The sequence below is a fragment of the Festucalex cinctus genome, chromosome 19, assembly GCF_051991245.1.
Source record: "Festucalex cinctus isolate MCC-2025b chromosome 19, RoL_Fcin_1.0, whole genome shotgun sequence".
NCBI lineage: Eukaryota > Metazoa > Chordata > Actinopteri > Syngnathiformes > Syngnathidae > Festucalex > Festucalex cinctus.
In genome coordinates, this window is record NC_135429.1 from 3,431,541 (window position 1) to 3,457,630 (window position 26,090).

General features: G+C 46.6%; 2 protein-coding genes across 3 annotated transcripts; both read right to left on the bottom strand.

The window, feature by feature from the left end:
• Positions 1 to 282: 282 nt before the first annotated feature.
• Positions 283 to 7,550, bottom strand: LOC144007563 (uncharacterized). Of its 2 annotated transcripts, XM_077507312.1 has the most exons (3): positions 6,944 to 7,550; positions 6,568 to 6,684; positions 283 to 5,083 (listed from the first exon to the last, which is right to left on the bottom strand). In XM_077507312.1, the coding sequence occupies exon 3, from the start codon at positions 4,874 to 4,876 to the stop codon at positions 1,124 to 1,126; it is 3,753 nt and encodes a 1,250-aa protein (XP_077363438.1). In that variant the 5' UTR covers positions 4,877 to 5,083; positions 6,568 to 6,684; positions 6,944 to 7,550; the 3' UTR covers positions 283 to 1,123. The 2 variants fall into 2 exon arrangements, with proteins under 2 accessions (XP_077363438.1, XP_077363439.1); XM_077507313.1 differs by lacking the exon at positions 6,568 to 6,684.
• Positions 7,551 to 8,747: 1,197 nt separating this feature from the next.
• LOC144007683 (protein shisa-7-like) lies at positions 8,748 to 24,203 on the bottom strand. The gene is made up of 10 exons (XM_077507517.1): positions 23,471 to 24,203; positions 23,027 to 23,275; positions 22,845 to 22,939; positions 18,856 to 20,067; positions 18,004 to 18,246; positions 16,690 to 16,806; positions 16,493 to 16,611; positions 14,880 to 15,116; positions 14,398 to 14,788; positions 8,748 to 13,509 (listed from the first exon to the last, which is right to left on the bottom strand). The coding sequence occupies exons 4-10, from the start codon at positions 19,215 to 19,217 to the stop codon at positions 13,122 to 13,124; spliced, it is 1,857 nt and encodes a 618-aa protein (XP_077363643.1). The 5' UTR covers positions 19,218 to 20,067; positions 22,845 to 22,939; positions 23,027 to 23,275; positions 23,471 to 24,203; the 3' UTR covers positions 8,748 to 13,121.
• Positions 24,204 to 26,090: the final 1,887 nt, after the last annotated feature.

Consider the following 26,090-nt stretch of genomic DNA (forward strand, 5'->3'; position numbering starts at 1 on the left):
ATACATAAATAAGTTTACTAAGATTTAATTTGCAATAAATGCAATAATGTAATCAAATTAAAAATAAATGTATTTTAATGAAGCAATTTTAATTGATGCTTTCCAGGACAAAAAAAAAAAAAAATGGATGCTGATGCATCAAAATTTAAAACCACAAAACAAAAAATATTTAACCTTTAACTTATTCAAACTGTTTCTTTTGCTGACAACTTTTGTTCAGCATTTATTGAAAAATAAAAATAAAAATCAGATGAAAAAATATTCCCTTGAATGGATGAGACATGATTTTGATCTTGACTTTTTTTTTTTTTTTTTTTAATTTGATTTTCGGGGTTTTCAACAAGTCACTTTTTCTGCAAAGAAAATAATAATCATTTAGTAGCAATAATAATAACAATATTAATATTACACATTTTTAGTTGTACAGAAGGAAAAACAAAAATGTTGAGCAGGAGGAAAAATCCTAAAAACAAAACAAAACTACACGTGCACGCTTGAGTTACAAAAAGTGTCGCACGGAAGGAAAAGAATGAACACGAGTGGACGCACACCGAAAAACCCGACCCCCGACCCTGACCTCAACCCCCTTCAGCCCCACCCACCCTCACGACACCGATAGAAGTAAAGGATAACTGCGGAGTAAAAAAAAAACAAAAAACAAAACAAAACAAAAAAACAGCAAGTTGTCAAGATATAATAAAATATACTTGGGAATTATGTCATCAGTACAACTCCGGGTTATTTCTACACAAACACGTCGGCGGGCTCTTGAAAACGGTCGCCTGCTTTTTTTTTTCTATTTTTTTTGTTTTTTTTTTAACCAAACTTTTCAGTCATGTCACCTTTGTTTTCCTTTTCACAACAACAACAAAATAATAACAATAATAATAATAAGGCATCTGAACTGTGCGGGAAAGTCGGGAGGATTTCATTAACGAGAGCGTAAACACGGAATCGACATAGAATAGTGTTGACATGTGAAGGAAGTGTCGGGGGTTGCTACTGAAATGTGCCGAGGTGGGCGTGTGCCTTGGCAGAAAGTGGGAGGAGCCCCATCCTCCATTTTCCCCTCCCTTTTTTTTGTCAAAAAGCCACCAGCTGCCACTCGCTCCTCACAAATCCACTAACGAGCGTAATCGGCGAGCAGCAACGACCTATCGTGCGGCGCCGTAGTCACGTCGATTGCCGGCGAGCCCGCCTGGCCCTCGGCCCAGACCCCCCCCAGAGCGGGCGCCCGGCACGACAACTTGTGCCGTTCCAGCAGCCGCGGGTTCCAGAAGCGGCGCCGGCACTTGCGGCAGCGGAAGGTGGCACGCCGCAGGTGCCGGCCCCGGTGCCGGAGGACCTCGAGGAGGCCGCCGCTGTGCCGCTGTCGGCACACGGGGCAGCGCAGGCGGGCGCGGCGCCCCGCCGCACGTGGCGGGTGCCGGACTGTGCGGTGCAGCAGCAGTGAGCCCTGCCGGGCGTAGGCGGCGCCAGGGCAGACGGGGCACGGGAAGCACTTGACGGGGACGGCCATGGAGAGCAGGCCGCTGACGCGGACGGCGCCTCCAGACCACGACCGGACGTCCGGCGGCCTGCCGCGCAGCCTCAGCTGCGCCAGGAGCTTCTTCTTGTTGACGTGCGCCAGCAGTCGGCCCCGCCTCTTCCTCAGCGTCAACAACTTGCGGCGCGTTTCCCTGCTGAGTGGCACGCCCACCAGCTTGCCGTCCCTCATGATGCTGTGGATCACCACGCGACGTTTTTTCTTCCGCCGTCGCGAAGTTTTCCCGCCGCCATCCGGCGGCCGGTAGTCAAACGGGCGCTCGGACGCGTAGGCCGGCTGGATAAAGGCAGGCGGGTAGGCAGCGGGCGCCGGCGAGCGCTCTGCCCGCCGGCCGTCGCGGTCGACGCCGTGCTGGGAGAGCTTGTGGCGCACCAGGCTGTTGGAGTAGGCGAAGGATTTGCCGCACACGTCGCAGCGGAAGGACTTCTCCAGGCCGGCGCCGCCACCGTGCACCGTCTGCTGGTGCGCTGTAAGGTGGAAGTAGTGGCGGAAGGACTTCCAGCACACCGTGCAGGTGTAGAGCCGCTGCGACGGCGTCCCCGACGTGGGTGACGTCGCCTCTTGGGAGCATGACGAGAAGAAGTCCGAACTGCCCTGGTTGGCGGCGGCGGCGGCGGCGGCAGCAGCGGCAGCGGCGCCTTTGATGCGTCTACCCTGGTTGTCGATTTCGCCCCGCCGGTGCAGCTTGCCGTGCCGGACCAGACTCTGAGCGTAGGCAAACAATTTGCCGCACAGGTTGCACTTGTAGTTCTTCTGCCCCGAGTGCACCGTCAGGTGTTTGGTGAGGTGGAACGGCTCGCGGAACATTTTACCGCACACGTCGCAGGCGTGAGGCTTCTCGCCTGTGTGCACCCGGTTGTGGCGCCGCAGTGTCTCGGCGCGCCGGAAGCGCTTGCCGCACAGATGGCAGCCGTACGGGCGGTCTGTGCCGTCGCCGGGCGGCGCCGGACTTCGCCGCCTCCGGACGGCGACAGCGCCGCTGGCAGCGGGGTCGCGCCTCTCTCGTGGCTTGCGGGGCCGGCGCGGCTTGCCGTGGTGCGACAGCGGCACGGTGGCGCCATTGACGGCCGGCGAGGGCGAGGCCCCGCCCATGTTGGCGAAGCCCAGCCCCCCCAGCAGGCCCCCGATGATGTCACGGCGCTCGCCATCCCGGCCCTCCGTGGCGATGTCGCAGGCGGCGGCGGCGATGGCCGACATGGCGCTGCTGGTGACCTCGTCCTCGGAATCGTCCAATAGGGAGGAGAGAGGGAGGTGATGTTGCGGCGGCGGCGGCTGCTGATTCTGCGGGTGTGGGTGAAGCGTTGGCGCCAAAGGGGCCTTGCGGAGGGTCGGGTTGCTCAAGTCGCCGGCGAGGGTGCCATCTGGCGAGTAGAGCGACGACGCCTGCGCACGTCTGTAGTCGTCGTCATTGTAGGACGCCTGGCCGGCGTAGCGATTCCTTGAGTAGTCGCCGGCGTATTTGTCATTGGGCGCAGCGGCGTTCTCATCGGCGAGGCGCATTTTGTCGCTGGACGAGACGGCGCCGCCGCCAGGGCGGTTCTTAGAACTCCGCGGAGGTTTCCCGCAGGCGCCCGAGGCGGCGTGGTTGAGGAGCGAGGTGCTCTCGCGGAAGCAGCGCCCGCACGCCGGGCAACGGAAGGGCTTGTCGTCGTGGATCTTCTCGTGGCGCGTGAGCGACTCGCGGCGGTTGAACGACTTCTGGCAAACGCTGCAGACGAACGGGCGGCTCTCCGAGTGCGTGACGCTGTGCTGGATCAGGTGGCCGCGTTTCTTGAAGCGCTTGCCACAGTCGCCGCAGCAGAAGATGCGCTCAGGGCTCGGCGAGGCGCTGTCCGACTTCCTGCCGCCGGCGTTGGCCGGCACGCCGTGGCTGCGCAGGTGTCGCCGCAGGCTGGAGAGATGCGTGAAGGTTTTCCCGCACTCGCCACAGTGGTATTCCGCTTCCGCTCGGCCCGAGGAGCTCCCGCGCCTGTTTTCCCGAGACTTGGCCACGCGCGGGTCCCCGTCCACTGGCGCAGAGGTGGAGGAGGGTGGGGCCGACGAGGACGGAGGCGGGAGCAGAGACGAATGCTGCTGCTCAGCTCCGGTAGTGCCTCCCACCAGTCCGGCGTGCCGATGGGCGCCCGAGCCGGCGTGAGCGTGACTCTCCGCCTTCCTCTGCGGCAGGTATCCCGCCATGGCTTTTTTGCGCCTGCTCCCGCCGCCGGAAAGCGAGGAGGACGAGTTGGACGAGGCCTCGCCGGACTTGTCGTCTTTGGGGAGGGACAAGTGGAGGGGCAGGGGCAGCGGGATGCCCGCCTCCTGCTGCATGAGGGAAGCGATCTGATTAGACGAAAGGACGGGAATGCTCTGGAAGTCGAACCCTCCCAGGGGGGCGGGCTGGGGGGCCGGGTGGAGTGGGTGCGGGTGGTGGGCGTGGCCGTGCGGGTGGGATAAGGCGTGGGGGGTGGTCAGCTGCTGTTGCTGTGCTGGTGGCGCCGAATGGCTGTGGGCGGAGTGCAGGGCGGGGGGCGGGGCCAGAGATGAGTTGGACTCGGGCGGGCCCTGGCCCAGACCCAGGCCCAAGTGGTTGTGAGTGCCCAGGAACTGCTCCAGGCCGCTATTGGTGGGGACCCCCGACAGGAAGTACTGGTTGGCGGCCAGCATGCAGCTGAACTGCTGGTGGAGGCTGCGGGGGTCCGACTGACCCATCAGGGGCACCGCCGCGCCAGGGTTGCCGGAGCCCGGCGCGGAGGTGGAGGTAGACGACGAGGACGACGACGAGGGTCCAGGCGAGGGTTGCGGCGGCGGCGGCACCGACAGGCCGGGGTGCAAGGGCGGAGGCGGCGGCGGGGGCCCGGCAACGGCGGTGCCGCCTCCGCCAAAGTCGAAGCGTCCCATCCCCGAGTGCAGCTGCTCTTGTGCCAGCGCCGCCTCGGCCGGGTGGAATGGCCGCAGGAACTGTGGGTATCCCGACGACGAGGAGCTTCCGCCGCCACCGCCGCTCATCTTGCTCGACTTCCTGGGTGACGACGACGAGGTTTGACTCTGGTGCGAGACGGACGGGGGCGGAGTGCTCATCTTGGCGAACAAGGAGGAGGAGGAGTCGGCGAAGGCGTTGCCACGGCTGCCCAGGCCCAGGCCGGACAGCAGAGCGCCGCCAGAGGTGTCGACGGAGGTCTGGTGCGGCTGGTGCGGCTGCTGCTGCTGGTGCTGCAGCTGGTGCTGCAGCTGGACCTGCTGCTGGTGGTGGCTCAACTGGCGCTCCAGGCCCAAACCCTTGAACTGATGCGCCTGGTGTCCGCTCAGCATCTCCAGGATCTCCATGGGGTACTTGCTGAACTGGAACATCCTCCCAAGCCGGCGACCACGCCGGAAGCTTCGGGGGAGAAACGTCCCACGCTTCTCAGGAAGTTCAATTTGTCATTTGCGCCGGCCGGCGAGAACTCGAGACGCCGCCGCTCCGGTGGAGAGGAGACCTCGTGAAATGTTTGTTGGGTCTCTTTTTGGGGAGACCGACGAGAGTCAAACCGAGTCGAGTGGAAATCTTCTGGAAGTCTGAGGATGGACAAGCAAAACGACGCAATGTCAAATGTCACAGAAATAGTTGGGATGTCACTAACAATTACTCTAACAATCAATGAAATGTTTCTATGTTTTACTACTTAATCAATAACTGATTCTTTTTTTTAATTCAATATATCGTCAAGTGAATCGATCACTGAGTTGATTTTTTTTTTTTTACTGATCATTAAATTGATTAATAGATCAATTCAATTGATTCGATTAAATAATATATATAATAATAGTCAATCAATATGTCCGTGTTTTACTACTTAAATCGATAATTGGATAAAAAAAAATTCTATTAAATAATTCGTCAATCAATTGAATTGATTAAAAAAAAACTTTACTCATCATTGAATTGATTAATAGATCAATTCAATTAATAGGATTTAAAAAAATAAAAAATATATATAATCAATCAATGTCTCCGTGTTTTAGTACTTAATCAATGAATTAGATTTAAAAAAAAAACAAATTCAATAAATTGTCAATCAGTTGAATTGGTCATTACATTTTTAAGAGAAAGTTTTCACTGATCATCCATCCATTAACACACACATTATAATAATCAATCAATGTCTGATTATTTAATTAAACAATGAACTGGATTAAATATTTAAAAAAACAATTTCCATCGTTTTAGTCAAAAAACAAAATGTTATTTCAAATTAACGTAAATCAATGAAGATCCAGTTGGAGGCGGTTTGCGCCATAACGTTTCATAAAATTGGCACAAATATTGATCTTTACGATGGAATAGTAAAAGCAGCTGTTAGTAAACGTCGGATTTTTAATACCTGTCTGCTTTCAAGAAGAACGACAGAAATTGGAGAATGTTTACTGTTGGGACAGCTTGAACAAGTGATCACTAAAATAGTTGTCAATTAATTTGATTGACTGATTAGTTGTTGATTAATCGTTGCAGCACTAGTTGAAATGTTTAAAAAAAAAAAAGTCCCATTTGCAAAAAGGGGGCTGCACAAGTTTAAGTGGGCTACATGTTCTGATTTCACAGCTAACTTCACAGAAAACACTGAAATTCTGACTTTGACACTAACTGTGACACTGAAACAATATCAAAACAAACCTACCACATCACTAAGTGTGGAATTTTACCACTGTGTTATTGTGTGAGGCTGAATAAAGGATGTTACAGTTGAACACAGTCTACAAATACTGCACATGCTTGCACATGCTTTATGTGCGACTAATAAATAGCTTGACGTTTTTATGGAAAACTGTTCCATCTTTTTTTTTTTTTTTGTCCGGTATTCGCAGTACTTCTTGTATACCCGCATTAGTCAATGAAATCAAAAGATGTGTACCTAATGAAGTGATCGAGACAAGCATGTGCTTCATTTTGACCAATGTCAATCATGATGACAAGCTGTCAATCAAACTAGCATCACAGTGACAGCATCTTCACGAATATTGGTCTTGTTGTTGACATCAACACAACTTGGACTCTCTCTGACCTGTTTGGTGACGCTCGGCCGGGAGGGGGGTCACGGAACTTGATTTTGTGGGGTGACGACTCGAGCTCGGCTCAGGTTGTTGTACTCGCCTCCATCGGCAGGCAGGCAGGTAGCGAGCTAAATGTGACCCAAACGGCACAAAATAAGAGTCCGAATGGCCAACTCAGTTAAATGAACGTACAATTCCACCATAAGAGAAGAAAAACACAACGAAAAGTGCAGAAAACGGAGGAAATCTGCGATGCTAACACTTTAGCCCAGCGATTAGCCCCCGATTAGCGCAATGCTAACGGACGAGCTAACCTTCCGCCGCCGTCAAGAAAAAAGTAGTTCCTTATTCCAAATATAATAAAAATAAAAATATAAACAGCCTCACCTCAAAATGTTCGTCAACGGGGAGTCGAATTTTGGTGAAAAGTCCAACATAAGAGGCAGGCGCTGGTGCCCGTTCGACTAGCGGCGAGCTAGGCCTGCCTGGCGTCCACTCGGAGCCGCCATTGTCTCCAGGCTCCGCGACGCCGCCTCGCATCCACCTTTGGCCCGCCTCAAGTGTTCCAACTCTCCGCGGCCGAGGGGCGCCAGGGGGGCTTGTTCGCCTGGTTCTCCGCCCCGCTTCGGCTCTCGCTCGCTAGCTCGACTTCGGTCGTCCCCCCCACTTCGCTTGCTCGAAGCCCCCCCAAATGGTTGCTTCCTGTGTGCGCGCTGGTTCCGGCCCGGGTACAACTATAAGGCCGGCGGCCGCAGGCTGCTTGTGTCCGGCCGCGCGACCACCGCCGACCACCGCCCCGCTTTCACGCCGCCTCACCGCTGACCCCCCTGCCTGCCAAATAGTGCGCCGCTGTCGCCGGTTGGATGCGCGTGCGCGAGCACGCTGGGTCTGTCGGGACGTAACTATACCGGTAATATCGTGATATGGCGATATTAAAACTGCTACAATAGATCGACGTCATCATGTCACGATATTAAAAGCAGCAGATCTTAAAAAAAAAAAAAATCCGGTTGATTTCCATTTGTGCAGTTCTAGCACCCTCTGGTGGCTATTTTTCATATATATATTTTTAAGTGCACTTAATTCTCACAAAGCATGTTTAGGCCCGTCTATGTTTCAAATCCATACTAATGGTCACATGAAGGGAAATGTAATATGCTTGTGAAGCGAGTCAATATGTGGAGGAACTGAATTTGTGCTTGTATTAGCAAGTACCTTAATAAGTCTTATTTGAGATTGTAGCTTGTTTAATATGCATTATGTACAAAAGCACAATATATTTTTCTTTAGTATGAGCTAATTTTCTTTACAATATTGTGACCTTTTTTTGTATCGCCACCCTCCAAAAATAAACCTAAAATAAATAAATATCAATTACCAAAATAATACAAAATAAATAAATGATAAAAAAATTAATATAATAAAAATAATATAAATATAAATACACGTCATATATTATAAAAATAATAATATAAATATATAAATGTAAAATAAAAATAAATAATAAAAATGAAAACAGAATTCATAATATAAATATAAAATACATATATATATATATATATATATATATATATATATATATATATATATATATATATATATATATATATATATATATATATATATATATATATATATATACATAAAGATATAAATAAAATAATACAAAATAAATATAATAATATAAGCTCATGAGTCTTTTTCGCTTGAGGACTTGCGTCCATTTCCCTGCCACTCTTATGAGGTGCGCCCCCTAGTGGCCTCCCAAGTTATTGCTCAATAAGTCATTAACAATGGAGCCGCTTTCGTGGCTATATATCAACTACAAATACCGCGATACTTGCGTAGGCGTATCGATAATCTACCGAGAGACAAAGTATCACAATTTATTGCAACATCGATATATCGTCACACTCCTAATATATACATAAATACATTTGTATTTAATTTTTGAATTGTATTTTTTTATCCATTTTTATTTTCACTTCGTCATTTATTTATTTTGAATTTTGACCGTTTTGGTCCTCCATACCCTTTAGCCCTGAAGAGAGAGAGAAAAAAATTAAAAATCCTGGAGCCGTTCCAGACGCCAGCTCAGCTTAAATGGAACTGGCGCCACAAAAAAATTAAATAAATAAATAAATAATGGAAAATGGTCTGTTTGTCGTCATTGAAGCAGACAAGACCAAAAAGCTTTGAAAGGATTTATTTGTAATTGTCTTTGTCAAACATGGTGATTTTGTATCAACCAAAAACAACAAGAAAAAAAACAAACCAAAAAAAAAACTGAGGCTTTTCATTGTCTTGGAAAGACGATATCGGAGGGGAGGTTCCAAATAAAAAGTGATGTACAACTTGAGGTATGCGGACCAGCTTACAAAGATTACATGGCTGTCATTTACACGCACACGCACACACACGATCCGAGAAGACTTTTGTAGCGTTTGTCTTTCTGGAAAAAATAAAAAAAAAGACCAACGCGAGCACTCAAGCGGCTTTTGGTCGACAACGTCAACAGTGATCGATCTTTTTTTTTTTCCCACTCGTGGAAAAGTTGGTCGGAGGTTTCGGCATCCCCGGGAAGAGTCGCGCACACACAACACACATTGTGACATCATTACTGTGACATCATCACTTGCTGTAGCATCATCACCTCCTCAGTCCAAAATGGACGCCACACACACATTTGCAAAAGGCTGTTGAATGCTCCCAAACCAGTTTTCTGAAATCATCCAATTTCACGTCATATATTTTTTATGAAAACAAATACTGTGTCCTACAATGAAAAACTTGAGACTTTGTCTTATTTTACAACAATTTTTTTGGGATCATTTGATGTAATTATATTAAGTGTTGCATTTTCCTTTTTTTTTTTTTTTTTTTGCAGTGGAAAATTTCACTTCATGGGTTCCGAAAATGATTTCTTAACGACAATAAATAATGTATCATCTATCTATCGATGCCAGTGTTGTTTAGTGACAGGTAGAAAACCAAACAAACAAAAATAATAATTATAAAATAAAAAATAAAATAAATAAATAAAAAATAAATAAATAATGTATCACTTATCTATGCCAGTGTTCAGTGACAGGTAGAAGAATAACCCAAAAAAAAAACATAACATAAAAAGAAAAGAAAAGAAAAACGAAACTGAATACAAAATAAATAATTAATGTATCATGATTACTGCGATTGGCTGGCAACCAGTTTAGGGTGTACCCCGCCTACTGCCCATAAAATAAAAAAATAAAAAAATAAAAATAATGTAGCATTTATCTATGCCAGTGTTTAGGGACAGGTAGAACAATATATTAAAACAATAATAATAAAATAAAATAAAATAAAGAAAAATAAATAAAATAATAAATTAAAAAATGTATCATCTGTCTATCTATGCCAGTGTTTAGTGACAGGTAGAACAAAAAATAAAAAATAAAAGAAATAAACAAACAAATAAATGGAAAAAAAAATAGTGTCCTTCCTTACCTCACTGTTTTTTTGTGTATGCCCTTCTTTGTACGATTTGGTACCGTTTTACATGATTTTTTTTTTTTTTGGGGGGGGGGAATTCTGTCCCGGTTTGCATAAACAGCACACAAGCTCACCGTTTAGACTTTGCGAGCCTCGGCTCAGCACAGTTTGGGGAGAAAGAAGTGTCCAAACACCAAACCGAGCGACCCCGATTGCAAGCGGATTCTTTGGCTTGTCGTCTCGGTCGTCCAAAAGGTGCAGCGTCTCTCCAAAGTCAGTCGAAAGCGAGCACAAGAAAGGAACGCACACGCACGCACACGTCATCCATTGTTTTGTGGTTTTTAGCCCTTAGTGTCATCAAGTGTGCCGCCGGCCCGGAGGGGAGGGGGCGAGTGTCACCCACAGTCCAAAAGTGCGGCTGGCGACACGGCGGAATTCTCCGTTTTTGCAGGATGTGGGCCTTTCCATACAGTCCAGTCCAGCGAGGACACTTTCGTCCTCACATTCGCAAAAAAAAAAAGAAAAAAAAAAGAAAAAAAAAAGTGGTTGGCACCTTTTTTTTTTATTCACAAGTTGTGCCGACGGGACGAGGAGGAGGAAGGATAAATATTATATTAGTATGCGTGCCAACTCCAAATTTCTAACACGGAACTTTTTGTGCATCAAAATCAAACTTTCAATTAAAAAACAACAAAAAAACAACAACAACAACAACAAAACCATGAAAATACAGTGGCACCTTGACATACGAGTTGAATGTGTTCGCTTTTATGTCAAACCATCCCTCCCCATCGAAATGAATGAAAATACACTTTTGATCATTTTAAAAATGTAAAGTTTGATTTTGAGGTTAATTAATGTCATCATTTTTTTCTGGAAAAGGAACTGGGGATATTTTAATTTTTCTTTTTTTTTTTTTTTTTTTAACAACCCTTCGAATGAAGGAGAACGCAATTTTTTTTTGTTGCTTCCTTCATCTCGTCTTCCTCAATTTTCTCTCACAAGAATGGAACAACGTTCAGATGGGTTTCGTACTCTTTACGATAGAGGGGAAAACCCCCCCAAAAAAACTCTTTCACCTACCTGCCATGTTTCAACAACTACTCGCAAGAGTGTGTATGCACGTGTCAATTTGTGTACGTGTGAGTACGTTTACATGCAGTCAAGGCGAAAATTAGCGTTTGAGGAGTATTTGGGATCGCTTATTTACAAGCGTGAGGGGAATGACTCCCGTGTTCCCATGGAAACCGCCAGGCACACACAACGAACGTCGTCGTGCATAAAAAAAAATATATATTAAATATTAAGAACAATAAAAATAAAAAAAAATCACTATAATTATGTAAGTTCCTTTTGGACCAAACAGAATTTATAAGGATATTTATTTATAATAATTAAAAAACTTGAATTTGGAGTGGAGCTTGTGTACAATCATTTTTTTTTTTGGTACAAAACAAGAAAATGTTTAAACGTAAAAAAAACAAAAAACAATATTAAGACAAAAGAAATTATTGGAAACACTAATTATGCAAGTTCCTTTTGGATGAAACAAAATTTATGAAATTAGCTATTTTAAATTTTAAAAAAGGTGCAAATTTATAAATTTACACAACTCAAAAATTAGCATGAATAATCTTTTTTTTACGATTATGTTGATTTTGAAATGGTTGAGTGTAATAATTGAAATTGTAATTAAATTTTGATGAATTGCACAGCCGTATTAAAACATTGAATAATTGTTTGCGTATGACATTCAGAATATTTTGTTTGTGTCTAACTATTGGAGTCATTTTTCCCCCTATTTTAAATTATGCAAGTAATGAGCTTATCAGAAAAAAAAAAAAAAAAAAAAAAGAGCATGAGCGTGTGCAGTGGATCAAAAAAATAAATAAATGAATGCCGAAAAAATGAACACATAACAGGTGCTTGTCAAATTTGCCGGGCCAAATGTTTGTTTACGTGCCCTTTCAAAAACCCGAGTAGCGTAAACATTTTGGCGATTGCATGTCAACGTATTCATATGAGGCTCGCTTAGCCAGCGGCAACGCAAGATGGCCGCCGCGCGTACAAGTACTTCCTGTACTCTTCAGACCAAAGTTACTTTGCCAAAAGAGCATCCATTTGTACGAGTCAAATAATCGCCGATTATTGGCATTTTGCGCACGTTTACGTGCTGGCCTCTCAAAATTGGAACAAGTTTGTGCTTTTCATCGGCTTATTGACTGCATGTAAACGTCGTCAGTGTAAGTCCATGTGAGTTTGTGCATGTGCAATAGGGCTGCACGATATTGTAAAAACATGCAATATGCAATGTAGTTGCGGAATATAGCAATATCAATATTATTGCAATATTTAACATGTACCGAAAGAAATGACATTATTATCTCATGAAAGAATAATTTTTTTCATGCGGCAAAATATATTCTTAATTGTAATTGCCTCTCGATGATGTTTAACTATTGGATGGCAGTGCACATTTTCGTTACGTACAATCTGTTCCAACTATGTTTTAGGGTTGGAACACCCGTGGAACTCAGGGCGTGGAAACCAAATAAAAAGAGAGGGTGAGGAGGGGATTTTTTTCAGAGAGTGAAGTAGTGAATTGTATCAGTCACTTCCTCTCCTCGCGAGCTTTCAACTGAGTGTCTTCTCTCTTTTTTTTTCATGTTTAATAAATGTCAAACAGGTTTTGATATATTGTGCAGCCCTAATGTGCGCTGCAAAAAAAACAAAAAAACAAAAGCATTTACTTGAAAAAAAAATCTCAAGTTTTTTTTCACTCAGATATTTACTAAGTCAATTTTACAAGGAGAGTTTTGAGAATATGTAACCAGTTTATTAACTCTTTTACCGCCAAAAACGTTTAATAACGAATGCTAAAATCACGACGTATGCCGCCATAAACGTTAATTGGCGTCAACTACATATAATTTGAGTGAAAAAACTTTATTAGTTATTTTTTATTCAAGTAATGTTACTTTTTTTTTTTTTTTTTACAGTGTGGGTCAATGTGTGTCAATCTCATTATGTTACGCGAAACGGGACGGAGGCGTGAGGGAAATCCAACCTTGTGTTTTTATGCGCGGTGTGCCTCTCACACGGTGACCTCGTTCTTACTGGCAGTCCTCAGGGCGTGTCCGCCGCCTCCGCCTCCGCCCGGGATGAAGTGCAGCTGCTCCAGGGTGTTCTGGCGCTTGTTGGCAAAGGCCATGCGGCGGGCGCCGCCGTGGTGGCCCTCCCAGCCGGCGGCGTGCTCGTGACCCGGCGTGGGGTGCGAGTTCATCTTGACCATGTGGTGGCGCTCCATGGACGGCGTGCCGCAGATGTTCTGCTGCGACTGCGCCTTGTGGTGGTGGCTCAGGCGACCCATGGTGGGCACCATGCCGCCCAAGCCGCCGCCCCGTTCCGCCATCAGGCCCATGGCCAGCAGCTGGTCCTCCAGACGCTCGCGCTCGGCCGCCGCCAGGAGGCGCTCGTGGGACCTGCCAGGGTTGGCGGACGCCCGTTAGGCAACAGTTGGGTCAAAAGGAACCCAAACAGGGAGACAACTTCGTGGGTTCAACCAATTGGCATGCAAAAATTGGGTTGCTCTGTGGGTTATTAATTTCGTCATCATCGGGTTATTCATATAACTGAAAAGGTTTGGCGCGGGGCTATTTTGGGTTATTCATTGAAGCCAAAAAGTTGGGTCAGATGAAAACCCCCAAATTGGGTTGTTTTGCGCATTATTCACTCGATCCCACGTTTTGGTCAATGAAAAGCCCCAAATGAGGTTGCTTTGTGGGTTATTCATTTTCGTCGTCATTGGGTTATTCATTGAACCCAAAATGTTGGGTCAGATGAAAAACCAAAAATTGGGTTTTGCGCATTATTCATTCAATCTCACTTTTTTGGTTTCAATTAATAACCTAAAATTGGGTTGCTTTGGGGGTTATTCATATAATGTAAATGGTTTGGCAACAGGCTATTTTGGTATTTTGGGTTATTCAGCCAACCGTTGTTGGGTTATTCATTGAACCCAAAACGTTGGGTCCAATGAAAAACCCCAAATTGTGCTGTTTTTTGAACTCTTCATGTAACTGAAACAGTTTGGTGCTGGGCTATTATTTAGGGTTATTCATTGAACTCAAAAAGTTGGGTCAGATGTCAGTCACTTTTTTTGTTTCAATGAATGACCCCAAAATTGGGTTATTTTGTGGCTCATTCAACCAACCAGACTTTTTGCGTTAAATGAACCACCCAACCAGGGTTTTAATGCCCCAAAAAGTTGGAACCATTTTATGGGTATTTTTTGTTCAAAACAACGCAATTGGTGTCGCCTATTGCGTCCCTTTCTGTGACAATTGCTTTCGAGTGTGCGTGCGTGTCACCTGCGCAGCGTCTGCGAGTCGGCCCCCCTCCCCATGCTGTTCCTGTAGTAGTGCTGCTGGTTGTTGAGGAGGCGCGCCAGCGTGTTGCCCTCGCCCAGCGCCAGCAGCTGATCCTGCGAGCGCACGCGGCGCGGCGGCCGCTCAAAGCTGAAGCCGCCGCCGCCGCCGCCGCTGTAGTGCGCCGGCACGGGCAGCGGGTACGGGTTGGGCGTGGCGGGCGGCACGTAGGGGCGCGGCCGCGAGCCGTCGAGCGGCAACGTGCCCCGCGACGAGCCCGACGCGTAATCGCCCGGCCAGGGCAGGTGGTGATGCGACGAGTAGAAGGTCGGCGGCGCGTTGGTGGAGCGCCGCTTGGACGAGTAGTAGCCCGGGTACTCGTCCAGGTCGCGTTCTGACACAAAACAAATGCAAACGGGAGAAAGCACCGATCAGCAGCTTGCTCCGCCCCCCCAAAACAAACCATGACATCATCAGCGACTGACCGAGCTTCTTGAGCGAGCTGTATCGGCAGATTTCCGGCTTGACGGCCGCCTCGTAGGAGGGCGGCAGCTGCGCCAGGTTGTGGAAGGAGTGCGAGAAGGAGGCGTGGCTGGCGCTGTGTCGCAAGCCGCCGCCCCCCATCATGGCGCCGCCGGGGACTTTGCTGCTGGTGGCGATCAGTTTGGGGCCCGACGACAGCTGAGGCGTGCTCATGTTGTTCATGCGGACGCCTCCTCGCTCTCAACACACAAGCGCGCACACAGGTTACAACATGGCGGCCGTCTCCATGGCGACAGCAACAAAAGTCACACAATGAATACGTCTCTTATTTGCAACCGCTTGTCATATGTACACACACACACCCGATGCAGTGGCACGTTTTTATGACGAGCACAAAAAAAAAAAAAAAAAAAAAAAAAAAAAAAAAAAAAAGTGGCATGAGGATCGATGAATGCAAAAAAAAGCAATCTGAATGCTTTTATGTAAGAGCGCCCGCGCGGAGGAGGGAGGACGCGTTCACTCGCTCGCTCGTTTGCACCGTGGACACACATTTGCATTACATCACACACACACCAACACACACACATGTGCACTGGCACACAAAACGCACCAACTCAAACAAAATCTCACATTCTAAAACACACATTAGCACAAAAAAATACACGCGCACACTTAATTCAACTCATGTGCTCCCAAAAACGTATAAATACGTTCCATTTTAAATGTATTAAGTGTGCCAAAGACGTATTTACACGTGTTTTTATGCTCGAGCATACAGAAGGCTTTGATGCAGCCTCCCAACTGCAGAGAAAATAAAAATGGTAGTAATTCCAAGAACGGCCAGGAGGTGGCAGCAGAGTATAAGATATCAACCAGGGCCATGATGAAAACAAGCAGATTTCCCACAATTCTAAGCAGATTTGTGAATAATGATGAAACTTAGCTATATTCTAATGCTAATTGCTGCAAAATGGAAACACATAGAAATGTGTTTTTTTCCTAATGAAAGAAGAGACTCTAATCTTTCTTTCTTTCTTTTCTCATCGTTCGGCGTCGGCTTCCCGACGACGTCCGTGACGAGGGTCGAGCGGCCATGACAAAATGTTGGCCCGTCATCTTGTTTGCGCTGAAGCCCGACACGATGCGCGCACACACACACAATTGAAAGGCATGAAACAAATGCTTGCGTTGCTTTTTGGTTGCCATGGAAACGGCCCCAGCCCTCGGCAAGGCTTCGTGCGGCAGGCAGGCAGGAAGCGCGCAGTGGGGGAAGGATTGGGGGGGGGGTCATGTGAGTGAGTCTGAGGTCAAAGAGAGGGAGGAGGCCACAGGCTGGCGTCGAGCACACACACAAAATCACACACCGAATAACACAAACTGGATGGCACAAACACTGACACACAAATATAATATAATAACCATATTTCGTTTTATGTTTAGCAATTACTTTTTTTTTTTTTTCGGTGTTAGAAGTCGCTCGCATTTGTTTGTGTGGATGAGCGGGTGAGCATCCAATATGGCCAAGCCGCTCAATGAGGCGCTCACGTCGGCCGTACGTCAGCGACATCAACACGTCGTCAAGCGTGACAAGCGAAAGTCGGACGCCGTCACTCACTGCGGTTGTCCTTGCTCGGCAGGATGGGCGTGTACATGTTTTTGGAAGCGTTGAGCATGTTGTTCCTCTCGCCGTGCTGCACGGGACTGGACTGGTGCCGCAGGATGTCCACCAGCGACCTGTCGCGAGGGCTCACGCGTGACCTCAACACGTCCTGACACCGTTTCCCCTCCCCCCCCGAGCGCCGTCCGTCTCACCTTGGCATGTTGGCGTCCCGGTTGCGCGGGCGGCGCGCCACCTTGGCGAAGGCGATCCGGACTCCCACCGCCACCACCAGCGTGAAGGAGATCACGCCGCCGATCACGTAGGCGGTGCTGCACATCAGCACCAAAAATGAGATTTCAATCGTTTGTCCAACAAATCGGTCCTGTTCTGTCCTCAACTTTTCCACACCATTCTCATCCTGTCCTCCAGAGTGCTGCTCCATCCAATCCAATCCTGTCCCATCCTGCCCAACATTTGTCCTGTGCTGTCCAGACCATTCGCATCCTGTCCTGCTCCATCCAACTCTGTCCTATACCTTCCTGTCCTACTTTGATCAAGCCTGTCTTGTCTCGTCGTCTGTTACTGTCCTAGCCCACCTAAACTGTCCTGTCCCTTGTTGTCATGCCCAATTTTGTCCCATTCTATCCCGTCTTTGTCCTACCATGTCCCAAACCATCCACATCCTGTCTTGTCCTATTCCATCCTACACAGTCCTGTACCTTCCTGTCCTACTTTTCAACCCTGCCTTGTCCCATCATCTTCTACGATATACTGTCCTAGCCCACTTAAGCTGTCCTGTCCCTTTCTGTCATACCCAATCTTGTCCCATCCTATCCCATCTATGTCCTGCTCTTTCCAGTCCTACCCTGCACCTTGTCCAGTCCACCATGTCCCAAGCCATTCACATCCTGTCCTGTACCTTCCTGTCCTATTTTGATCAATCCTGTCTTGTCCCATCATCTTCTGTTATAGACTATGCTAGCCCACCTAAGCTGTCCTCTCCCTTGCTGTCATACCCAATCTTATCCCATCCTATCACGTCGTTCTCCTGCTTTGTCCAGTCCTACCCAGTACCTTGTCCAGTCCTACCATGTCCCAAACCATTCACATCCTGTCCTGTGCATTCCTGACCAACCCAGTTCTGTCCTGTCCTAGCCCACCTAGTATGTCCTGTCCCTTGCGGTCACTGCCAATCTTGCCACATCCTGTCCTGCTCTGTCCTGTCCCATCATGTCATGCCTCTCCTGCTTGAACGTTTCAAATGACCACAACATCCATGCTACTTTACGTTAGCCTGTCTATAGCATTTCATACCATATGTTAGCATTAAGCTAGCCAATTTTCATTCGACAAAAATGTGGTTTGGCGTTTAGAAAACAAAGTTTACTTGTCTTTCGTTTTTGCAATATGTGTGACTTTTTGCAGTCAACTGCGCACAGTCAGGTCATGACCTTTGTCCGTGCCAAAAAAAAAAGAACCGATCAGCTTGTCCTTGTCGCTGGCGGGTCCGAATTCAGGTCACCCACCTGCTGTTCTGCTGCTGCAGCGTCTCGAAGTCCGGGTCGGGTTTGTTGTCGGCGGGCGGGGTGACAGGCACCTGCGGGTCGGCCCAGTCGGGCGACTTGTAGTTGGTGCAGGAGTCCTGGTCTAGACGGCTGCGCTGGTGCTCGCAGCAGAAGCGGTAGTGGCACGTGCCGCAGCAGTAGATGTAGCTGCCCTTGGAGCAGTTGAAGGTGCTGTCGAAGTGGCCCATCACGTCAAAGTAGCCCCTGAGCAAGCAAAGCAAAACCGTCAACACCTTCCGGTGGACTCGCAGCGCCTCCGCCTGGCTTGGAGCTTGAATTCTTTGAAATTCCACGTCAGCACTGACTCACCGTTTGGTGTCGTGTTCATTTTAGCCGCCATTTTGTCTCAGTTTTAGTCCAGTTTCAATCAAGCTTGTTAGTTTTTAATCCCATTTTTATTTAGTCGACTATAAATCTAAATTAGTCAAGTATAAATCTGCATTTTTGTCTCGTTAGAATTAGTCGATGAAAATGCAGTTATTGTTTATTAATCTGGGCTTTAATCTAGTCTCGTTTCTAAATTCTTTTTGTTTAGTTTTTGTTAACGATATTAACACTAGTTGGATGTTCACAAAAATCACGTTTGTTTTTTGGTACAAATCCTCCGACGTTTCGTCATGTTTTTGATGACCCTTATGACCTCAAATTTGCAATCATCAAGTCGGACTTCGAGCACGGCCAGGAGACATTTTTTAACACGTAAAAACATTTCCAACATCTCGGCTGCACGATTGAGCGGTCGCTAGGCAACAGCCAGACGCCTCTGCAAGGCGAGCGCCGTCGTCCCACACGTTGCCAGACGACGGGTCCTACCTGCACACGTCCACGTCCACCAGCTGCTTGGGGGGCGGCGCCACCTGGGCGGCGCCCAGCGGGGGCTTGAGGGCGTCGGCCGTCACATTCCGGGGCAACATGGTCTGGGGGAGGGGTTTGGGGGGCAGCTGCTGGGCCACAAGCGGCGGCCGCCCATCGGCGCCCTCCGACTCCGCCTTCTTGAAGCCCGTGAGGAGGAAGACGGTGGCGCGCTTGGCGGCCGGCGGCGCCGGCTTCCTGACATCGTTATCGGTGGTTACCGTGGAAACAGCAAGGCAGGAGAAAAGCAGCAGGGAGCAGCAACATATCCCTGGCGAAATTGTGGCTTTCGTCGTCATGTTGATGCGTCGTAAAAAAAACATGTTGCAGGATGACTTATTATAAAAAGCTTGCCAAGTATGAAAATGTTGTAAATGTCAACGTGTCCTTGTGTAAACGCAGCTTGTTGCTAGGCGACGCCTTCAAACATCTGGCGCCCGTAATGTAAACTCTTCATCATCCGAGCGCCAGCGCAAAATGGACGCCGGACGAAAAACGAGGCGGAGTGTAAACATCGACGGTTGCATGTAAACTTTTCAAGGAAAAAAGCTGAGCAGGCGACGAGCCTCGCGCGAAAAAAAAAAAAAAAAAAAAAGACGATGGCCAGCAGCTGAATGAGCTTCAAGGCAAACGCGTGATAGAAAGCCGGGGGAGGGGGGTGGGGTTGTAACCCGTGAGGGGGTGTGGGGGCGGGGCCTATGTGCGGAGGTGGCCCTTGTGCGAGGAGTGTCTCTGCTCCGAATTGAGCTCCAGCCAGCAGAAGAGAACGAAGAAGGGCTTGGGCCCGGTTCGAGCGGGGCGGCGCGCTTGCGCCCGCACGCCAGACATGAACGGGCCCGGACTCATCCGTCAGCGAGGCGAAAGGGAAGCGGCCGGTGAGGGTCCGGCGAGGGATGAGCGGCGATGGCTTCGTCCGCACGTGGACGCGAGGTCTGCGTTGAGGCGTTAAAGGGATCCGCGGAAGAAGACCGGGACGGTGGAGGAGGAGGAAGCGTCGGACGCCGTCGGGGTGGAGCGCGTCCGCCGGAGAACGGGAAAAAGCTCAGACGGCTTCCAGATTTTTCTTTTTGCTTCTTCTCTTGACGCGCTCGTCACTTTGCCGCCGACGTTTGGTTTCGGACATCAGGGGAAATTCTCCAGGCCGCTCACGGCTTCTTCCACCTTCTCCTCACACTGCAACCAAACAAAAACACACATCAGTTTTTTTTTTTTTGTTTTTTCAAATTTTCAGCTTTGATTTGAGTAAATGACTCCCGTCCACCAGGTGGCAGTGTTGCTCCGAATGAGCAGAAAGCACGCGTGCTGCTGATCCCCTTACGAATACGTTGGTCCACATTGTGGGTGTTTACCTCCATATTTCGCTTTATTTTTTCATATTGCCCCCTGAAGTTGACTTGCAGTGCGTTTAATTGTCTTCATGAGCATGTGGTGAAAACTGTAAAAACAAAAATAAGTTGATGGCTTACATACACTGAAGCGCCATCGCAACGCAAAGATCGAATTATTCATAACAATATTTTGACGAAAATAAGCATTAATATTCACAGTCATGTGCATAAAGTATAATAAAAGGAAACTTAACAGCATTCCTGCCTGATAATTCAACGTGGATGGCAGTGGATTGCGTTTTCGGGAGAAGGCGGACATTTTGTTTCCTCGCGAACCGGAAGTATGTCGCCGGAAACCGGAAGAACATTTAGATATAATTATTTTCCTTTAAAACATCAATAAAATGAGTAATTATCCATCCAAACAATTAGTAAACTTTTTTTATTGACAAAGAAATGTTTTTAACCGTACAATTTCAACCCATGAACTTATTCATATAAAAGACTTCAAGACCTCACAACTGTTTTTTGTTTTTTTTTTGTTTTTTTTACGACTTCATCTTTGTGAAAAGTCATCTGTCGCGGACGGGCGTGGAAGCCTCGAAAGGTGAGAGAACACAGTTAGAGTTGAGTTCTCCTACTGTAATCGACCTGAAAAAAAAAGTGGTATCGAACATCCCTTATAATAATGTTAGTAGATGTGCAACAATTAATTAAATAATAAATTATCACATTAATTGTCAATTATTTGGATCATTTTCAAAAAGTTTACATGAAAATGGTCATGATGACCTTCAACATGCTCGCGCTGTGCACAAGGCAGGAAATAAAAAAAAAAAAAAACAACGCTGGCTTTCAATTGGAGCTGAGCATCCTTTTGATGGAAATGTTGCCATGGTAACCACAGCCGTGTCCGTGTGCAAAAAAAAAAATAAAAAATACTCATCGATTTCCTGACCTTTGTGACCACGTGAAATATTTATACGGCCATTTCCTCACAAAGGTCAAAGGTTAGCTGGAATGTCGATACACCCTGGAGTGCTCACTGCTAAATGCTAACATGCTAACATAACGCGGGAGGGAGGAAGTTCACGTTTCTGTAAAAAATAGCACCCAGATTCGAACGCAGATCCTCTGGACTGTGAAGCACACATGCTAACCACTTGTACGCCGTCCCGCCGGCTAAAACTTGGAGCATACGTTGGCAAGTTGCAGGTTTTTTTTCTTTTCTGCAGGGTGCTTAAAAACACGGGAGGAGAAGAAAAGCAAAAAAGCATCCCGGCCTTTTTTTTTTTTTTTGTAGTTTGGCTGCGGCATTCCCAGCATTTCCCACAATGCACTTGACCCGCCCACGACGTGCGCGCGGGCGGGCGGCCCGGCCGGCCGCTCGTTGACTCGACTCCGACGTGGGCGAAAAGAAAAAAAAAAAAAAAAAAAAAAACACACAACAACGTGCGCCATCATCGTCCTCGCCAACACCTCACTCACTCATTCGCTGCGTGATGACCAGCAAAGTCAAACAAGAAGCAAGAAATTAAACAAGCACAACTTTTTTACTATTTTCACTATTTTTTTAAAAGTAAAAAAAAAAATAATAATAATAACAAGTGGATGGTATCTGCTGCTTTGAAGATCCCTCAAATGTTCTCCAATTTGGATCCTGTAAATGTGTAGGGTGTTATGCCGAGAAAAATTTACTTGGGAGGAGCAATATGGCCGCCTCACCACCTCAAAAGTCTTGGCCTGTCGGCTATCCAGTCATATAATATAGATCAGCGATTTTCCTCACTGGGTTTCCTTCTGACAATCCACCGACGTTGTTTTCAATCATGCGAAGAAAAACTTTACTGTTGTTACGTATTGCAATCAATTTAAAAATAATAATAATATCCTCATCAAGGGTCAACCTGAGCGTATACCATCGGACTATGAGCGAGAGGATGCCTCGGATTGGTCGCCAGGCAACTGAACGGTCGCACGTTTTGACAAACATTCTCTCGCACCTGCGGACGGGTTGCTCCTCAAACAAGCTGACAAGCTACATGCTAACAAGCGTTTTTGTGCCATGTGTACACATGTGACGTCATCCTCATCCTCATCATGCACGTTGGCCTCCATTGTGAGTGCGATGAGTTCAGGGGCATGCGCGTCAACAGCCGTCGCAGCTGGAGGTGCCTCATTTCGTCTCGTCCCATAATAACACACGCACATATGCACACACGCACGCGCACACAAGCAGCAGCTGCAGGGGGGGGGGGGGGGGGGGGGCTGATTTCGTCATTGTTTTTGCAGCGTTCACATCTGCGTGCGCCTTTTGTCTTGACGCGCGTGCCCGCGCATGCATGTCACGTGCGCGTCTGCAGCAGCATCGAGCCAAGACGGAGGTTTGTGTTGCATTGTGCCGAGGAGGCGCGCGCGTGCGTGGCGCCAACACTGCAGCAGGACCATCACCCCCCCCCCCCCAAAAAAAAAAAAAACTTACCGTACCCCCACCCCCTTTTTTTTAATGCACCATGCTAAGAGATTTATTCTAAGTCTAGACCCGTCTACTGCACCGTATATTGGGGGGGGGTCATGTGTTGTTGAGTGACAGGTGTCATTGAGGAGGACGCATGTACGCACCTGTCGCGTTGCAGCGTGGCGCGTGCAGGAGGAAACTGCGTCGAGGTTTTTTCCACGTCCATTTCTCCTGTAAGCCACCACGACAAATGACAAATCTAAACAACGAAAGGGATTTTTTTTAATTAAAAAAATAAAAAACCAAAACGAGGCGGCTCGGTCTTGTCTTCCTTCCTTTTCCTTACGTCCGTCCTTCCTTCCTTGCTGCCCGCCGCGTCGTAGTCGTCGTTTACTCGTCTCGTCCGTCTGTCCGCCAGCCGCCTCGCAGCTTTTTTTTTTTTTTGCCCACGTTCGCTTTCTTCAAGTGGCGCCAACCAGCCAATCGGTGCGCGAGCTGTGGTCGCGCTCCGAGCTGATTGGCCGGGACGCTTCCAGCCGCCAGCAGCAGAAGCAGAAGAAAATGAAGGCAGCAAGCGGTTGGCTTTCCTTCCTGCCTGTGCATGGCAAACAAAAAAGCAAACATTACACATGACAGCGATGTTTTTTAAATCAGGCAAACGGATGATTAAAAAAAAAAAAATGTTATGGGGATTTAAACAAAAACAAAAAAACATCAATTGAAAACCATAGAAGTAGAATGAAATATCCAAAGATAAAGGATGAAATGTTTTATTTTTATACATACGCACACAAAAATGCTGTGCATCAATCAATCAATCAATCCACATGCTGATCACAAATCGAGAGCACGATATTGATGCGGCGTTGACGTGTTGACATTTGCCGTTTGCTGGCGCCCAAAAGTGACGTCATCAGTTGCCACGACAACGGTGGCTCATCCGGTGCGTTCGTTGTTTTCCAATTCCAGCCTGAAAAGCGAGAGGCCAAGTTGCAAAATGCAACGTACCGGAGATGTAGTTTATTTATTTATTTATTTGGCAGTTTCGACGTGTCCAAAAAGGAATGCGGAAGTGCAAAAGGAGCCTTCATCCTCATCATCCTCAGTGACTTGATGAAATGAGACGTTCAGACGATGTGAATATTAACGAGCACGTCTTCAAACCTGGTTGTTACGGCAACAAACCTTCAGTCCCGCGTGACGTCACAAGTTCACAACAACAACAACAACCAGAGGAAAAATCACGTGATTTGCATATTTTCAAATGAAGGGAGAAGGTGAGCCAAGGGTGGTGACATCATTTCCTGTTTCCGGTCAGCAGGCCCAAAACGTTCACGCTTTGAAATCATTTCCCAATATGTCAATCATCACAAGATGGCTCACGTATACGCAAGTACGACTTTGGTAACAAGTTACACGTGCAGATTCAACACGCTATTTTTTAATTTGTATTTTTATTGTCAATGACAGAAATGACATTCTGATCACGATTTTTTTTTTTTTTTAAACCTGAAACACTTTTGACGAAGGATGAGGAGGAAGAGGAGGAAGAGTGGCCGACATGTGACCTGGCAGCCTTCCTCCTCCTCCTCCTCCTCCTCCTCCTCCTCTTCTTCCTCCTCCTCCCTGCTGCTGCCATCGCCATGGAAACGCATGTGAACCGACTGGCACCAGGAGGGCCCGATGTTAAAGGTGACGACAGATAACACAGACTACAACCGCTTTTAAAAAAATAAAATAAAATAATAATAATAATAATAATAATAATAATAAGCAATTTAAAAAAATAAAATAAAATAAACCATTTTTTCCAGACCGACACTATACGTGTATAATCAAATTTGAGTAGTCACCATACTGGCCTGCTCCAAAAAAAAAAAATAAAAAAATTATAATAATAATAACAGAAGAAAAGAAGGCAAAGAAGAAAGGAAAAGAAGAAAACAAGGGAAAAAAGAAGGAAAAGATAACAGGGACAAGAAGAGTGAGACAAATAAGGGAAAAAAAATAAAATGTAGGAAGAAAACAGAAAAAAAGGAAAAAGAAAAGGGAGAGAGGAATGAAAAAGGAAAAGAGAAAGAAAAAGGAGGAAAGAATGAACAAGAAAAATGTAGAGAAGAATGAAAAAGAAAAAGAAAAAAGGAGAAAAAAAGGAGAGAAAAAAGAAAAAAGGAGAGAAAAATAAAGTAACAAGAAAATAGAAGAATGAAAAGGGAAAAAAGGAGAGATAAAATAAAAAAAAGGATAGAAAAATAAAAAGGAAAATAAAAAGCCAAAAATGAGAGAAAAAAATAAAGAGAACAAATAAAAAATAAAAACAAGGAGAGAAAAAATTAACAAGAAAAATGGAGAGAAGAAAGAAAAAGAAAAAAGGAGAGAAAAAATAAAAAAACAAGAAAAATAGAGAGAAGAATGGAAAAAGAAAAAGGAGAGATGAAATAAAAAGGAAAATAAAAAGCCAAAAAGGAGAGAAAAAAATTAAGAGAACAAATAAAAAATAAAAAAAGGAGAGAAAAATAAACAAGAAAAATGGAGTGAAGAAAGAAAAAGGAAAAGAAAAAGAAAAAAAGGAGGAAAAAAATAAAAAAACAAGAAAAATAGAGAGAAGAATGGAAAAAGAAAAAAGTAACAAGAAAAATGGAGAGAAGAAAGAAAAAGGAAAAGAAGAAAAGAACCTCGGCCGTCCCCTGAGTTGACGAAGTGCTTCCTGTAACTTGAAAGCAAATGCAACTACTAAAAAAAACAAAATAAAAACACATCCAAAGCGGTATCGGTCATTAAAAAAGCAAAAGCGGTGCATGCGCGCGCGTTGGAGCGGAAGCTTTTAGCGGAATACGCACGTCGAGTCGCACGCGTGTCCCAAAAAAAAAAAAAAAAAAAAAAAAAAAACCGGAGCGGCGGCAACTTTGCATGCTGAGCAAGCAGCAGCGAGGCCTGCAAAGTCAGCACGTCGACTTCAAGTCGTCAAACATCCGCCGGCAACTCACCACCTGATTGCACACCCAATCAATCAATACTTGTTCAATCGCGCATTTGTTGGAAAGTGGAAGTTGATTTGCACTCAACACATGCAAGCCCGATGATGTGTTTTCCGATGGGCCCTGAATACCACGCCTTCATTTCCCGTCTTCCATGAGTGGACAAGCTGATTCATCCAGGTGTGCCTGATCTCAGTACCGACAACGACATTGGCCAGACACACCTGGATTAATCAGTTTGTCCACTCATGAACGACAGGAAACAAAGGCGTGGAATTCAGTTCAGGAAGTCGTCAAGCTGTGCAAAGAGCCCATTGGGTACATGCCACGGAGGAGGCGGGACGGCCGACTTCCAACGTATCAGCTTTTGTTTCCGCTTCCGGTTTGTGACGTGCGTGCCAGTCCCAGTACTTGCGTTCCTGGCGCGAGCGT

Bases quoted from the DNA above. Each gene is read 5' to 3' on its own strand.
- LOC144007563 (XM_077507313.1), bottom strand. From the start codon at position 4,876: ATGTTCCAGTTCAGCAAGTACCCCATGGAGATCCTGGAGATGCTGAGC.
- LOC144007683 (XM_077507517.1), bottom strand. From the start codon at position 19,217: ATGTTTTTTTTACGACGCATCAACATGACGACGAAAGCCACAATTTCG. The intron at 16,807-18,003 runs GTGGGTGACCTG...GCTGATGTGCAG, and splicing joins CTGCAGCAGCAGAACAGCAG to CACCGCCTACGTGATCGGCG. The intron at 16,612-16,689 runs GTGAGACGGACG...CCCTCGCGACAG, and splicing joins CGGGACGCCAACATGCCAAG to GTCGCTGGTGGACATCCTGC.